At 35.2% G+C, this 15,202-nt stretch overlaps 1 protein-coding gene across 3 annotated transcripts in view; it reads left to right on the forward strand.

The window, feature by feature from the left end:
* LOC124159043 (nitric oxide synthase-like protein) overlaps positions 1–15,202 on the forward strand; it is a 271,887-nt gene that overhangs the window by 223,830 nt on the left and 32,855 nt on the right. For all 3 annotated transcript variants that reach the window (XM_046534535.1, XM_046534534.1, XM_046534533.1), the window contains exons 5-9: positions 5,095–5,186; positions 6,564–6,711; positions 8,980–9,119; positions 11,975–12,149; positions 13,695–13,796. In XM_046534535.1, coding sequence (XP_046390491.1) covers positions 5,095–5,186; positions 6,564–6,711; positions 8,980–9,119; positions 11,975–12,149; positions 13,695–13,796 — 657 coding nt within the window. The remainder of the gene's footprint in view (positions 1–5,094; positions 5,187–6,563; positions 6,712–8,979; positions 9,120–11,974; positions 12,150–13,694; positions 13,797–15,202) is intronic.

The raw sequence follows: 15,202 nt of genomic DNA on the forward strand, positions 1-15,202 counted from the left end.
GTATGAGATATGCTGTGAATAGAGAGTTATTACATTTTTTAAGTGATATCTTATGAGATCCTTAATTTTTTCATTAAAAAAAATTGTCCATTATGCAGTAGTTTTGTGTTGTAGTCACTTTCAGGTTTGGCAGTGATAGAAGTTGTCTTAATTTTATTTAAAGTTTGACTTCAATGTTTACAATTGTGTGAATCAACAAGTAAACTAGCATTCAATCATTAATTACCTCATATTTTTCTAAAGACCTTTTCTATGTTCAGCTATTTTTTTTGGAAATTAAAACTTTTTTGAGAAATACATATATCTTTCCTATTTATTTCACTAACTTCTACTCTCGGGTATATCACAAATTACCTATTAGAAGGTATTTATTTCATTAGAAGTCGAGTCTTATTCTCAAATGCATATTGCTTTTGAATAAGGGATCTAGTAATAAATTCGTGAGGCCTTAGATTCGATTAATTTTTCGTTATCCCATAAATTTCTAATCATTAATATCTCTGAATTTCTTCCTATGAACTTTTGAGGAAACTATAACAAGATTGATAGAAACAGAGACGCAGCTAGGAATTAAGGCTAGGGGGGTTTTAGGTGCAACAAACCCTGGGGAGTCTGAGGGTATGGAATACCCGCCTGCATATCATTTTGTGCAGGAGGTGCGAGGGCCCTCCCCTAGAATTTTCAGATTAATGGCTCAAAATTATGAGTTTTATGGTTTTCTCAGGGATATTTTAATGATCCTTACACTATTCTATAAGTAATATTAATCTATTAAAGTAAACTGGATTAAACTTAAAAATTTCTCTGAGTTCTGGGGGAGATTTTATGCCCAAAAACCCCCCTCGCTGCGCCACTAGATAGAAAGAAGGGAGTCTTGAGAGCACATAAAATACTTAACCATGATTGATATCGAGACTTCTTCATTTATTTCTTTTTTGAGAGAAGAAAATGCCTATTTTTGCATTTACACAAACTTGTGCCTTTTAAGCCATTAGGCTTGTCAGAAGGATCCATTGTTATAACACATAGTGGCGTATTACAAGGATGACATTTGATATTCTGAATAAAAAGTTCCTTACTGATATACTCTTCACATTACATCATCATCACTGGTCAACAATCCTAGGATTGGTTTGACGCAGCTCTCCACTCAGTTCTCCTATCAGCTAATCTTTTCACTCCTACGTATTTCTTCTCTTTCACATCTCTCTTTACTTGTTCCATATATTTTGTTCGTATTTAATGAATTCATAATTTCAATTTCATAAAAAAATTCAATGGAAATATTATGACATTAAAATTTTAAGGAACATTGAAACCAAAGGAATAATTTATTATTAATTATAAATACCATAGTTAAAAATATTACATATTCACAGGTTCGCTAATTAACCATTTTTTTCACTTTTATTTTATTTTCAGCCAAGGATTTTAGATTGCACAGATTCTTTGACATGCAATTAAATTGATCTAATAGCTGAAAATTTTGCCATTTTTTCGTACATAACTAGATATTTTATCAACCTTTTAGAGATATCGCGCGTTAGGCATAACATTTTTAATGTACATATCTGAAAAAACCGATGCATCCTTTCGTAATCAACTTGTACTTTGTATCAGTTAGCAGCTGGGATATGGTACTTTTGGTCCACCCATCAGGAGACCGCTCTTTTCTTCAAGTCCAGAGCTTCACTTACCGTCACAATCACCCGATCTTACAAGCGTTCCATTTGGTTGGCGAGGAAACAGCCGGACCGCCCACTTAACTAGGAAAGCCCTTCCTACGGTGTTGTCGCTTTAATTGGGTTGAATGCTAGTAGATAACAATCATGTTCGACCCTTTGCCATGAGGGAAATGAGCGGGATAAGGCGTGGGTGGGTGGAAGAAAGGGGCGCTCAGGGATGGACAGTAAAAAAGTCGTTCAGAGATGAATGGTTGGATGACAGTAATCTCTCGCCCAACGGCAGACAGAGTATAAAATCCCTCCTCCCTTTTCCTTTCAGATTAGGTCGGTGCGGTTACTTGAGTTGTGGGTCATGGGTCAAACATCAGCCCTCTAAATCTCTGTTTGTGACCGAGAAGGTTCATACGCCCATCCAATCATCCCTCGCTCAGCTAACTAGCCCTTATATTTTCTCCAGTATGTGGTGACAGATGCCAGCTCCAAAAATCATGCAGATTCTCGATGAGGGATGCGCGTTACTAATCAGTAACTTAAATGCGGGAAATCTAATTGTTTATTATTATATTAATAATGTTAGAAATGGGAAATTGGCCCGGTAACATAATTAAATAACAACAAGTTATTGGGTTGTTTTGATCAATGAAGCAAGTAAAATCCTTTTCCCAGTTAGCAATTTATAAAATAAGTTAACTTCAAACAAAACCGGCGAAATTACAGAAAGGTAGCTTTGTATTACTTTAGACTTATAAACTTGCATCAATACCTTAATTGCATATTTTTACATTTTTAAAGAATTTTTTTCGTTGGTTCTTATTCATTGAATTGAGTAATCCACTAAATTGGCTCTCGCGGTTTGATTCGTTGAACCTCCCACTTGTATCCATTACCAATTTAGCCACATAGTATTCGGATTATTTCCCCTTTATTTCTTTTCTTGTTAGTTATGGTAATTTGACCAATATTTCAACCTAGTAGTATTGCTATAGCATTGAAATTCCATTATTCCTCATATTAACCGTGTTAATACCATATTATTAGTTATTAATACCGCATTATTACCAATTATTTAATTTAAACTTTAAAATTATTAAACCTTTGCAATATTTTTTTAACTTTTTAAATGCATGCTTTGCGGAATTTTCCTGTTTATAATAAAGTGAACTAAACTGGCTTAATCGCCTAGGTATATCCCAACTCCATTATAAAAGATAATGCCAATGAAACCACATTTTTTCCTGATTTGCACCACTAGTATTTCGTTTCTATTTATTCAGTTCTTATTTATTTTATCCCCCTTTCACTCCTCCCTAAAAGACACAAGTCATCCTAATTAACAGAAGTGATCGTCTGAAAACGCTGACTGTAGTCTTCACATGGAGAAGCAAGAAATTATTGCAAGGGAACCAGCTTTGTTTCACTGCTTATTTTTAACTTATTGTAATTATCTTTATTACTATTGGATGCATTAACTAAAGTAATTTCATTGATACGCCTAGGAAAATTCGATACTGCTATATGTTTTACAAGCTTAGCTGTGAAAATTTAAAATCATTTGTAGAATTTACGTTGGTCTATTTATTCTGTAAGTCCATTCCTTTTGTTAGAATTTATGTAGAAAATTTCTGTGCATGCATATATGTATCGTAGTGGCTGATGGAACTTCTTTGACTCTCTGGATATGGAATAGGATTTTCTTGTGACGTCACTCTTTCTCCGCAGAAGTTTATCGGGGAAAGGTCTCCATGGTGGTTTATACCGCACCACTCCCCTTTTATATCGCCCTTCTGCGATTTCTTTCGACTCCTTTTTAGAAAGGGAAAAGTAAGTGTTTCACGTTGGATTGGTCGCGGGGGCCTGGCTGATACGGGCAATACGCAATCGATTTGCGGGAGAAAGGAAGCGTGGGCATAAGACTAAGAAGAAAAGCGGAGGGAAGGGTCTTAATTAAAAGGCGACCGTGTGCACGGGATGTTTTAATCAACTGGGGAGGGGGGGGGGGCGTTTTGACACGTAATAGTTACGATGCGAATCAACTGGGCGGTATAACCCCTTCGCCTCAATCTCTTTGATGATTTTTCCATTCAGCCTTTAAATGAGACCTTTTGATAAATGCCCGATCAGGTTTTTTTAATCCCGTTTACTAATTCGATGATGAAGGTGATGATGGAAATGTTATTTCTTCAAATATTTGCGCACTCGTCTCGTCGGGGCGTAATAATTTAGTTATTCGTGAGTCCGCATGGGAAAATTTGCTTAGTGAATTTCTATTTCTTTGCTTTTCTCTGGGAACTCCACGAATCCCTTAGGCTTAATATGACAACTTAACGTGGTGAAACTATGGGGTTGAAAAAACTTTGAAATTGCGTATAATGGTTCATAGCAACTGAAACTGGGGTAACACTACCTACGATAGTCATCAGTTGAGACAATCTCCAATTTCTCTACGATGACATGAAAAAACCGTTGGCAGAGTATATAATTCTGTCGCCTATCGAGAGGCAAAAACAGTATCGTAAGTCATTTAAAAGGAATTTCTCGATTTATGAGCGGTATTTGCTGCGATTAAAGGAATATGTCATACAAGTCATTAGTTAGTGTTCATCGCTTTTGCGCCAAATTAAGTTCTTGTGAGCGGGGCTTAAGATTACTGTATCAATTCTTCCCTTTACCCTTATTCATTCTGGTAAGGAAAATTTTCGGTGAAATTATTTGGCTTTTATTATCACTGCAAAAGTTTGACGATGGTCCTGTGCGTATTAAATATGTAGATTTTCCTTTTTTTTTAATTTGTACCTAATAGCGGCTATGTATGTGCATTATAGCCCCTGAATGAATAGTCCCATTTGAACAGTAGTAGTTTTCATTACATTTTATTCATTAAACTGTATCAAAAATTCATTTCATATTACGCATTATGACATCATGTAATCCATATCAACCTACGATACGTGAGTGAGTGGGTTTGCTTCAATTCTGGACAGTGGCGTAGCCAGGAATTTCGTTCGGGGGGGTCAAAAACCAGGGGGGATAATTTCTGAAAAACCGGGCACTAAGTAATGGGCTTTAAACTTAATTTAACACTTTCCATAATCGAAAAAACTTAATTTCTTAAAGAAACATTATGTAAATTCCTGATTTTTCAATATTTTGTTTTCTTCTATGAAGGACAATAACTGTGTTTTTACACTTCCGGACCCCCCGGACCCTCCCCCCCTGGCTACGCCACTGATTCTGGATGCACTGGCGTGAAAAACTTTAAGAAATCAAAAGATACCATTGTGTATTGAGCCATTGACCATAAGGCTATTGGTTGATATATGATTGCTTGAATTTCCGTGAAACGCTCATAGATATTTATGTAATACCTTAGTAGATGGTTAGAGATAATCTTTATCCATTACTTTTTTAGGTGTTTGACTGCCGCTATGTTACAACCACCAGTGGAATGTTCGAGGCATTATGCAACCACATAAAGTACAGCACAAATAAAGGAAATATTAGGTGAGTTCTTGAAAACTAATAGCCCTGCTTACATTTCTGTTATTATCATCCCAGACAACTCTTTACCCATACAATGGCATGTTATAAGCTCCTATATCAAAATTTTGTTGCTCAGTAATAAGAAAAAGAATATCAATCCGATTCATATGTGCGTGATTGCTAGTATTCAATCTAAATAAATAATCCATTCCTATCTACTTAAGTAGAATTTTTATCGATGATAATATATTTTTTTTAATTCAGTGTAATTATTCTCGAAAATTGCATTGGAGAAAATTGTCAGTAATAATTGACATAAGACATTTCTCTATTAAACCGTTTTGCTTTTTTGTGTGTTTTCTGGTTCTTTTGGAAAAGGTACAATGCGAAATATCCTAAAAATTAACGCATCGCTGAAAAATGTCATGTAATTATTTGATTTCCGAGTTCTTTCTTCAGCGATAATGCAAGTACCAAAGAGATCTCAAAAGACATCAAATATTCCCTGGGTGTATTCATGCTAAACATTTGAAGATTTCATCCGTTTTCTATGATTCTAAACAATTTTGTAAATATAGGTGTTATTGTTGTTTGCAATATATTTTTATAATTCTGCAAACAACTTGGGTAAACTTTTCTCGGGATTCCCACCGGGTTAATGTTTTTATAAAGGCCAACGTTTCAAGTAGCGTCTCGGCACTCATCATCAGGGCTAATCATTCAGCCCTGATGATGAGTGCCGAGACGGTACTTGAAACGTTGGCCGTTATAAAAAACATTAACCCGGTGGGAATCCCGAGAAAAGTTTGCCCACATTATTCGCCGGGAAAGCATAAAATCATATTTCTACAAACAACTTATTTACGTAAGCATTGAAAGAACAGAGAGATGGCACTTTTCCACAGGTGTATTATTGAAAGTATGACGCATTTCGACCGTAAAGTACATGTGCCATCTCTCTGTTCTTTCAATACTTACGTAAATAAGTACGTAAGTTGTTTGTACACTTGTACTTGATAATGAATTGACGGTCAAACGCGTCGTACTTTCAACAATAAACTTGTGAAAAAGGGCAATCTCTATGTTCTTTCAATAGTTACGGGATATCATTCCACTATATCTCGCCTGCTTCTGTTACTTTTAACTTATTTACGATTTCTTTTTTTACAATTCTAATATTATATCTCCCACCGGGTCAAGTACCCAGTTAAACCACCCACCAGTATCCACGCTCTCTAGTAATTAACATCATTAGTTTTTCCTAATATAAATTCGGGATTTTTCTCTTGCTATTCGATCCTACCACGTTATTTTGCGTAAAATGTAAACCCTCCCAATATTGTTTTCATACCTCTTTGTATCGTTATATGTATTGATCCCTTCTATGAAAAAAAACAGGTCGGCCATCACTGTGTTTCCCCAGAGGACAGACGGACGTCATGATTTTCGCGTTTGGAACCCTCAGCTCATCTCTTACGCTGGATACAAGCATCCCGATGGGTCGGGGCGAATAATTGGAGACCCGCTCAATGTGGAGTTCACCGAGGTAAGTCCGAGAGGAGACAAAGTTTCAAGCATATTGAAATTTATCTTTAAATTCAAATATCTCTTTCACGATTGATGTTCGGTTTGTGAAGGAATATTTATTATTTGGTCATAATAGAGCGCAGTTAAACCAAGTTGAGTTTTTGAGGAAAAGGGCTTAAAGTGTTTTGCGATAGTTGATATTTTCCCTAAATAGAATCATGAATTAAATTCATTAATTTTGCCAATTAAAGGGCACCACTCTTTGGGTTGAAACTCAAACATAGCAAAAAAAACACTTGCGTCCATTTTGTATATGATTTGTACTTGCCGCCGTGAATTCTAAAAATAAAGCTGTCAATAACAAGCACAGGCGCATTTTATTCGTAAAAGTCTTAAAGGAAATATATTTAAGACTGCGCATCGCCTTCTTCGCTTGGGACTAAGATTGAAATTTCTATATTCAACACCACGCAATGTATCTGATTGGCTGATTGCCATGGTAGCGTTTGTTTTCATGTGGTTCATTTCCATTGGAAATTTTATTTCATCAAATCAATGCTCTCGAAGAAGGAAAATCAACAGTATTTTCATATAACCAATTCATAACTATTTTTTTATTGTTTCCATTTCTCAAAACAGAACTAAAATAGCTGTTTCAATATTGAGCGAGTACTTTTTTAAACTGCGCGGCCATCAAGCGCGCTCGTGCGTAAATTTCGTATAAGGACTTACCTTGTCTTAACCATGGATTATTAAAGATTAATAAAGAGCGTTTGGTGGTTCACAACAAAATAAAATGACTAGAAAACGGTAATTAGTTGAGAGAAGTTCAAATTTTTCTTGAAATTAACGAGTAGTAAGGAAGACACGTCTAACAAGAGACATTCCTGTGGATGCTATGGTCAGTCCTTTAAAATCGATTTCACGATTGATGTGTGGTTTGTGCTCTGATTGAAGGAATATTTAAATAATTGGTCTGGTTCATAATAAACATAGTGGAATCAAGTTAAATTTTTAGGAAAGAGGTTCAATGTGTTTTTGAGTTTATATTTTCCGTTAAATCATGAATTTCATAAATGCATGATGCCGGTTTTAAGGTACACTTCTTTGGGTTGAGGCTGTAGATATTTCCTGATGTTTTCGCCGCACGCGCCTGAAGGGAAACTTTTTTTTCAATATTAGGTGACGAAAAGAAACAACCTATGGTTACTTGTGGTATTATCTTATTAAATCTATTCTTGAACGTTTTTCTGGTTCTATTTAAGAACATGTATTACTCCTACTCGGTTGATAGGTTGAATTTTGTATCTAGAAATACTATTTAAGCTAAAATTCGTATTAATCATAAAGGATGAGAGAGCACTATCCAAATTTGCCATCCAGCATTACTGTCAATTGTCGAGTGGAAATTTCTTGGCGTAGAATGTGCTGACCTGATCCACTCTATTAGTGTTTTTCTAAGGAACTAAAAAAATAAAATAAATTTTCCATGAGCTCGACAGAGTTTCTAAATTATTTGCTTCGTACATAATGAAAAACGTTAAGCGCGTGCTCCACTGTAACATGAAATTTATACTTAACATCGATAAAAATGTAATTGAGTGTAGTTCATTGTATTTCGTAGTTTCATATTTCATGACGTTGAGTAAAATTGAGTGTTATCGTGGAACATGCGCCCAACGTTTCTCGTTATGTATGAAGAAAATAATTTAGATGCTATGCCAGGCTCATTCATTTCACGCTAAGTAGGCTGAATCGTCATTAAAACGTACTTGTATCTCAAATATAAAACTTTTACATTGGATAAAACAATGAAGTAAAATTTACAAATTGAAGGCACACTGACATATATTTCCTACGGTCTACTCTATACATCCAGAAAACTCCAAGATGATAACATATTTTTATAACAATTGATTTAACGCTAAAAAGGGACAGAAAAATTATGCTATTTTTTTAGTTCCTTAGAAAAGCGTTGTTTATAAAAATTTATTTTTATATTGTAATCCATTTACTATATGCCCTTTCTACCAGTGAAAGAGGAGCTATTGCTTAATTCTAATGTAGAAATATAAAAAAACAATCCTTAAGTAATAACCGTTAGATTAAAATTGTCAGAATCGGCAGAGTGACCATTAAGGGCCCCGGGCCTTTCCCGCCCCCTCGGCGAGCGACAGCGACTCTTAATACTTTGACTAAACGGCGAGGTTTATCAGTGGATGGCAGTCAAACTTCTTGATTCTGACCGCCAAGGAATAGATCTCCCAATGCTTTCTTTTATTTCCAGGTTTGTATGAAGTTGGGCTGGAGAGGAAAAGGCGGTCGCTTTGATATCCTTCCCCTTGTACTTTCGGCCAACGGACATGACCCAGACTACTTCGATTTGCCGCCAGACATCGTGATGGAGGTACCTCTGACGCATCCCACGTAAGTGACTATGAACTTGTTGCTGACGAAGCATCCTATGAACTTTTAATGCATCTTAACGTTAATTCAATGCATCATCTCCATCGAACTGCGGTATTTTGTCTCTTTTCGCGGCGAATCAAAAGTGTATAACTAACGTTGTTACCTTCAAAATTTCAGAGTTCGTGTACTGTTAATAAATTTTATGGAATTTATATTAAGAAACGACGGCTCTAACATTTTCAATAATTTTTGTCGTATTGATCGAATGAATTGACAGAAAATAGCGTTGTATAATGGTATTCATTGTATCACTACGGCACAAATAACAAGAAACTGATTGCCAATGATTTATTTTGTACTTTCCCAAATAGTTTTTTTATAGAGCGCGGTAGAATTTTGCCATCATGTGCTTGTATTTCAAGTATTAAAAGAATATATCTGAGAAAATCCAAAGGTAAAGTTTTTAAATTCAAGGTGCAGGATAATGTTGACATAGGTCTATTCTATAAACCGTGAAAATTTAAATGTCATCACGTAAGCTTTCGTTGGAAATTTTTCGTCGCCAGTCAAGTGGGAGTGATCCGTCCTCGTAACCTTTGGAAACAAACATTAAATATATTTATGTGCATCTCTTGCCACAAGACGAAAGTTACATCCATTATATTTATCTCGTCATTGTTTATTCAATCCATTCATTCAATCGATTTCTTATTTCGAACCTACCTGCAGTGAAACTGTTTTCAACATATCCAATGACGAAAAGAAGCTACCTGCGGTTTCTTGAAGCATTATCGTATTAAATAGCTTCGTCAAAGTTCGGCTTTGTTGTGGAAACTCACCGTTTATTTCAATGAGAACAAACTTTCCAGAGGAAAATAGAATATAGGACTTTCTGAAAAAGAAATGGACGTTTAATTGATGGAATAGCATTGATTGATTATATATTCCTAATTTTGCCGTAGTGCTGGTGAGAGATGGCCTCAATAAGTACTTCGGTGTTTTAAATGTATGCGATTGTGAGTGAAATAATCCGCAATAATATAATCAATTTTTACAGCTCTCATTAATTACTGGTAGAAAATACATTTTATTGCGTTTTCTCTGCATTTTTCTTCCTCCGTTTTAATTTTCTGTCAATTATTTTAAATGATTTAGAATTTAAGGTAGACATAAAGCTATTTTACACCTTGGGTTCAACGGGATCAGCTACACGTTTAATCTACTCAAGTAACTACCTATCCCTGTTTGATTCTGTTTTAATTAGTTTAAGTGCCTACTCAAAGTTGCTTTCATTGAGAACACACTTTCAAGAGGACAATAGAAGAGGACTTTCTGAAAAAGAATTGGACGTTTAACCCATGGAATTGCATTGTTTGCTGACTGATTATTTTTTTCCTAATCCCATCGTACTGCTGGTCAGAGATTGGTTCGTAGAGGAAGTAGCTTCATACGTTCAAAAGCAAATACCCATTTTACGCAGCTAAACTTAACTAAAACTAAATTAATGTTTTTTTAATGGTGCCTTTTGTTTTAAAGTCGCCCATTGTTTGATTTTTGACCACTTATTTGTTAAATTCACCCCTATGGACTCTTAGCAGCTCTGCAATTTAATTCATTCTCTTCATTGCCTCCCATTATTGTCTTAATTACTCCGTTGTGTTGAAATTTATTCAAAATATCTCCTCCTTTAGAAAATAAACTTAAAACGTATTCTTGAAAGTAATATTTTCTCTTTTAATAGCTATAGCTGATGCCAATGGCGGTTGGAATATATTTACCTACATTTATTTTTTAAATGTTGATAGAAGTCTATCATACGGATATCCTGTGGTGTTGGCAGACCTAGAGTAACATATTTCGTCATTTCTCCAAATTGATTATTCGGAATATCAATTAAATCTGTTGGTAAATTGTTAATCAATAAAGTGAGAGAAGACTAAGACGTACACATCTCTTGGTCCTCCCATTTTCCCTTGCGTTGCCATCAACAATAGACCGCGAGAGCCTCACACCTAGCACCATGAATCTCAACGAAATTATCGTGTTTATTTAAGAATCTGAACTGCGCAGTAGGCCAGAAATCCAAAGGTCCGTGGTATCGATCCCGGTTCCAGGGAAATATTTTCCATTGCTGTTAATGTGTATTTCACCGCCGTTCATGGGGCAGGATTTTATTATGTGTTTCCTACATTTATAATCTTTCTTACAATTATATGGAAGGACCTTGAAAAAAAAGACCTGAGATGACTTCTTGAAAATGGGTATGATGCGTTGAATCCGGTTATGGTCGACTAAAAAATGATTAAAATACACATTTTTTGTGTTATATTCATAAATCATCTGTTGATTATATATCTTTTCCCTTTTCAAATCAAAATATCGAGTATTGTTCAGTAATAGTCAATCAAAAAATCATCCTTTAGCATCTGTTCGGAATGTAATCGATTCTATCATCAGGACTTCCCATTCAATACTTTGTAATTAGACCCTCATTACATTGCTCAGCATGATGATTTACTTATCTTTTATTATAATATTTATTTAAATATCTATTATCATAGTAGGCTTCATGGCAACTTATATGATAACTGAGGTATGGTTTAACACTTTCCGCAGGAATAGAATTGGTAAACTTTTCTCGGGTCTCCGCGCGGGTTAGAAAAAATCTAATTGGCGCTCCGAGAGAAGTTCATTGAAGATTATTGATTACTAAGCCTAAATTCTAACCCTTGACGACGGCATCTTTAGAATCCGAAACTCTTTCGAAGGATGAATTTTTGATTTGAGACGAATACTCGTTATTTTTAATTGGGTTTCTAATCAAGCACTCGACGGGAGAATGCTCAATAATTATCCTTCTCGTCTCACCTTAGATTCGAGTGGTTTGAGGACTTGCAGCTCCGCTGGTACGCTCTTCCCGCCGTCTCGGGCATGCTCTTTGACGTCGGCGGGCTCGAGTTCCCCGCTTGCCCCTTCAACGGCTGGTATATGAGCACGGAGATTGGCTGTCGGGATCTTTGTGATGTGAACCGTTATAACCTGATTGAGGTAATTTTAAAAGCTTATTCAAGAATTGGAGATATATATCCAAGGTTAAATTCGTTATTTAGTTTTATTTTTTGCATATAAAGTGAATGACCTACACGACATTTTCCTTTCTCCACAAAAATTTATTTGTGCAACAGAATTAATTTTCGACAAGGTGAGTATTTCCTCTCCAATTCTTTTCTATAAAGTATTATAAAATTCAATGTATATATTTTTCTTCAAAACTTTGCCATGACAATTATATTCTTAAGTGAAATAACCATATACTTGACTATATCTAACGTTGACTAATCGTTGAGAATCAGGTCCATATCGAGTAACAACTGACTGTAGTGGTGTGATAGGAGTGGTTCTAGGAAATTTTTAAGATGGGAGGTTTATTCATCCATATCACAGCGATTCTAAGATTTCCATTCTACAGCACTCTATTTATACCTTTCTCGAGGTATTTTCTGCAGTTTCCGGATGTTCTTTCGCCTCGTGTCCTTAAATATTTCACCCAAATACTACTCTCTTGAGCTTCCTCGTTGCACTTCTGTTTTTCCCTGAATAATATTCCTGATATATTTACTGCGTCTCATAACATCCTATATTCTATCCACTCGGTGCTTTCTTGATAAATAGTCCTTCAGGCACTTATGTTACTAATGAAACCTCCTCATTTTTCAATCTATTCGTCCATTAGATATTAATAAACTAAGTACATAACAAAGCAAGATAGAGTCACGGCTTGTATTAAGGAGGGTGCGGTAGATTTAGAATGCTTTGATCTCTGAATTTCTTCAGGCTTTTCTTCCGCGTCAGCTTGTTTGTGGACAACAAACTGTTGTCCACCAACAAGCTGACGCGGAAGAGAACCCTGAAGAAATGCAGAGATCAAACCATCGCTGCGGAAACCTACGTTCTAACATTAGAATGTTTTCTCGTAAGTAAATTCTCCGTCTCCTCCGTATTTTTATGGTTTTAAAATACATTATCTGCTTGGGTAAAATATTTTTACATTAAATTTCGATACTGTAACAAAAAATGTAAACTCATTTTTTCAAGTTTAATATAAAATATGGTGCTATATGCTGTCCCTTGCAACTGGCTCTAAGATAATTTGATAATTTTTTCATTGATAGATTCAATTGAGTGGATTTATTATTAATTACGTTAAAATTAAGAAGTAAAAAAACGTGAAGTTTGTTTTAACGGTGATATTAAATAGTTGCGAGCCTCATGAGGATAACACTAAAAATATTGAAATAATATTGTATATTTCAGTGGTTTTTTTATTTATAAAGTATCCTTTTATCATGTAGAGATTATTACTTTGGATGAAAAATTTGCTATGATCAATTGGGATTGGAAAGTAAATTGCGTCTGTAAAATCGTCCAAAACACTTTTTGCAATCCTTACGTGATTCAACTCCGAATTTCGTCATCAAAGTTCAGATAACTCTTTTGGTATTGATATAAATAATATAATGTTTGCGACTGAAAAAGGTTTTCACATAAATTTGGCCATGATATTTTCAAGCCTAAATGCCGATCGTTTTTCAGACTGTGGCTCAACACATGGGGCTGGACACAAGAACGCCTGTCACCCTATGGAAAGACAAAGCGATGGTGGAAGTGAATGTTGCTGTTTTACACAGCTTTCAGGTAAGTCATTTACAGTATCTATTTGTTAATGCGTAGTCGTATCATTATTTTCTCAATAGTGTTGGTCATGGTTTAACTCTTAAAAATGCGTATTTTTTTATCAGCCTCGTGAATTATAAATTCGATCGGATAGGAATTTTAGGCAGAGCATCATTCAAACAAATTTTTAATTGATGCACTGAATTGTTGAGGCCTTTACTTTGTAGAATTCCATTTTATGGTTGGAAGGAAATTACTTAGCTTTTCTACAAAAACACACACTTTATTGCCGACTAGTTTCGGTTACACTGTACCATTTTCAAGACTAGTGATACACATAAGAATTTGCCGGTATATATACTCTGTGGTCGGGTGATTGGAGGGGAAGGGGAGAGGGGAGAGGTAAGTGACGGGAAGGGTGTCAGCTAGCACCGGCCTTACCGGCAAATTCTTATGTGTATCACTAGTCTTGAAAATGGTAGTGTAACCGAAACTAGTCGGCAATAAAGTGTGTGTTTTTGTAGAAAAGCTAAGTAATTTCCTTCCAACCATAAATTTTTAATTACTTTTTCTTCAATTATCCTCGTTAAAATATTATAAATTTGATGGTGAATTTAATTTAATGCTTATGTTATGTATATGTTACTTCAAACATTTGCGATAAAAATAATATTGTTCAATGAAATAACGTCATCCGCTTTGCAAAATTCAGTAGTTTTTACGAGAACACGTTCCTTTTTTTAATCTATGACTCCCAATAAATATGCGTAGGTAATGTAACGACAACTTTTATTTGCTAGTGTTGAAAGATTGAGCATGAAACATATTCCCAAGTTCACATTTGTTGTTCTGATTTTATATTTTGCATATAAAGAGCATGCTCAATATGAAATTTTCTCCTGGAAAAATTATTTGTGCATTAATCAAGTTTCGTCTAGGTAGCAATTTTTCTTCACATCTTTTCAATGAAATATTATAAAATTCGATGTTCAATTAATTTAATGTATATTATGCTTCTGAAATTTGCCGTGAAAATGATATTCATGATTGAATTTTACTTCAAACTGGACTATATATTTTGACTTTTTCCCCGGGAATGTAGAACTCGGTGTTCGCCATAAGGTAACAATACACTTTTAAATTTAAAAAAAACTTATTGAAATATCAAAATGTGTTGTAATCAGGTGATGTCTTAGTAGTCGCGCAATTCTACGCGCCAAAATGTTACCCATTAATTGCTGAAGATGACAAGTCCAACCATTGATGCCAACAGTCTGCTACCCCATCCCTCCTTTCATCTCCAACAAGCACACAGACGTGTCAACCCTTTCCACCAACCTTCTTTCTCCCCGTAACCTGGAACGAATATACGGACCAAGCCTTGGAGTCTTTGTATCTTATGATGACGCCGCTGCGTCGAAACTAGT

This window comes from Ischnura elegans, chromosome 5, assembly GCF_921293095.1.
Source record: "Ischnura elegans chromosome 5, ioIscEleg1.1, whole genome shotgun sequence".
NCBI classification, from domain to species: Eukaryota; Metazoa; Arthropoda; class Insecta; order Odonata; family Coenagrionidae; genus Ischnura; species Ischnura elegans.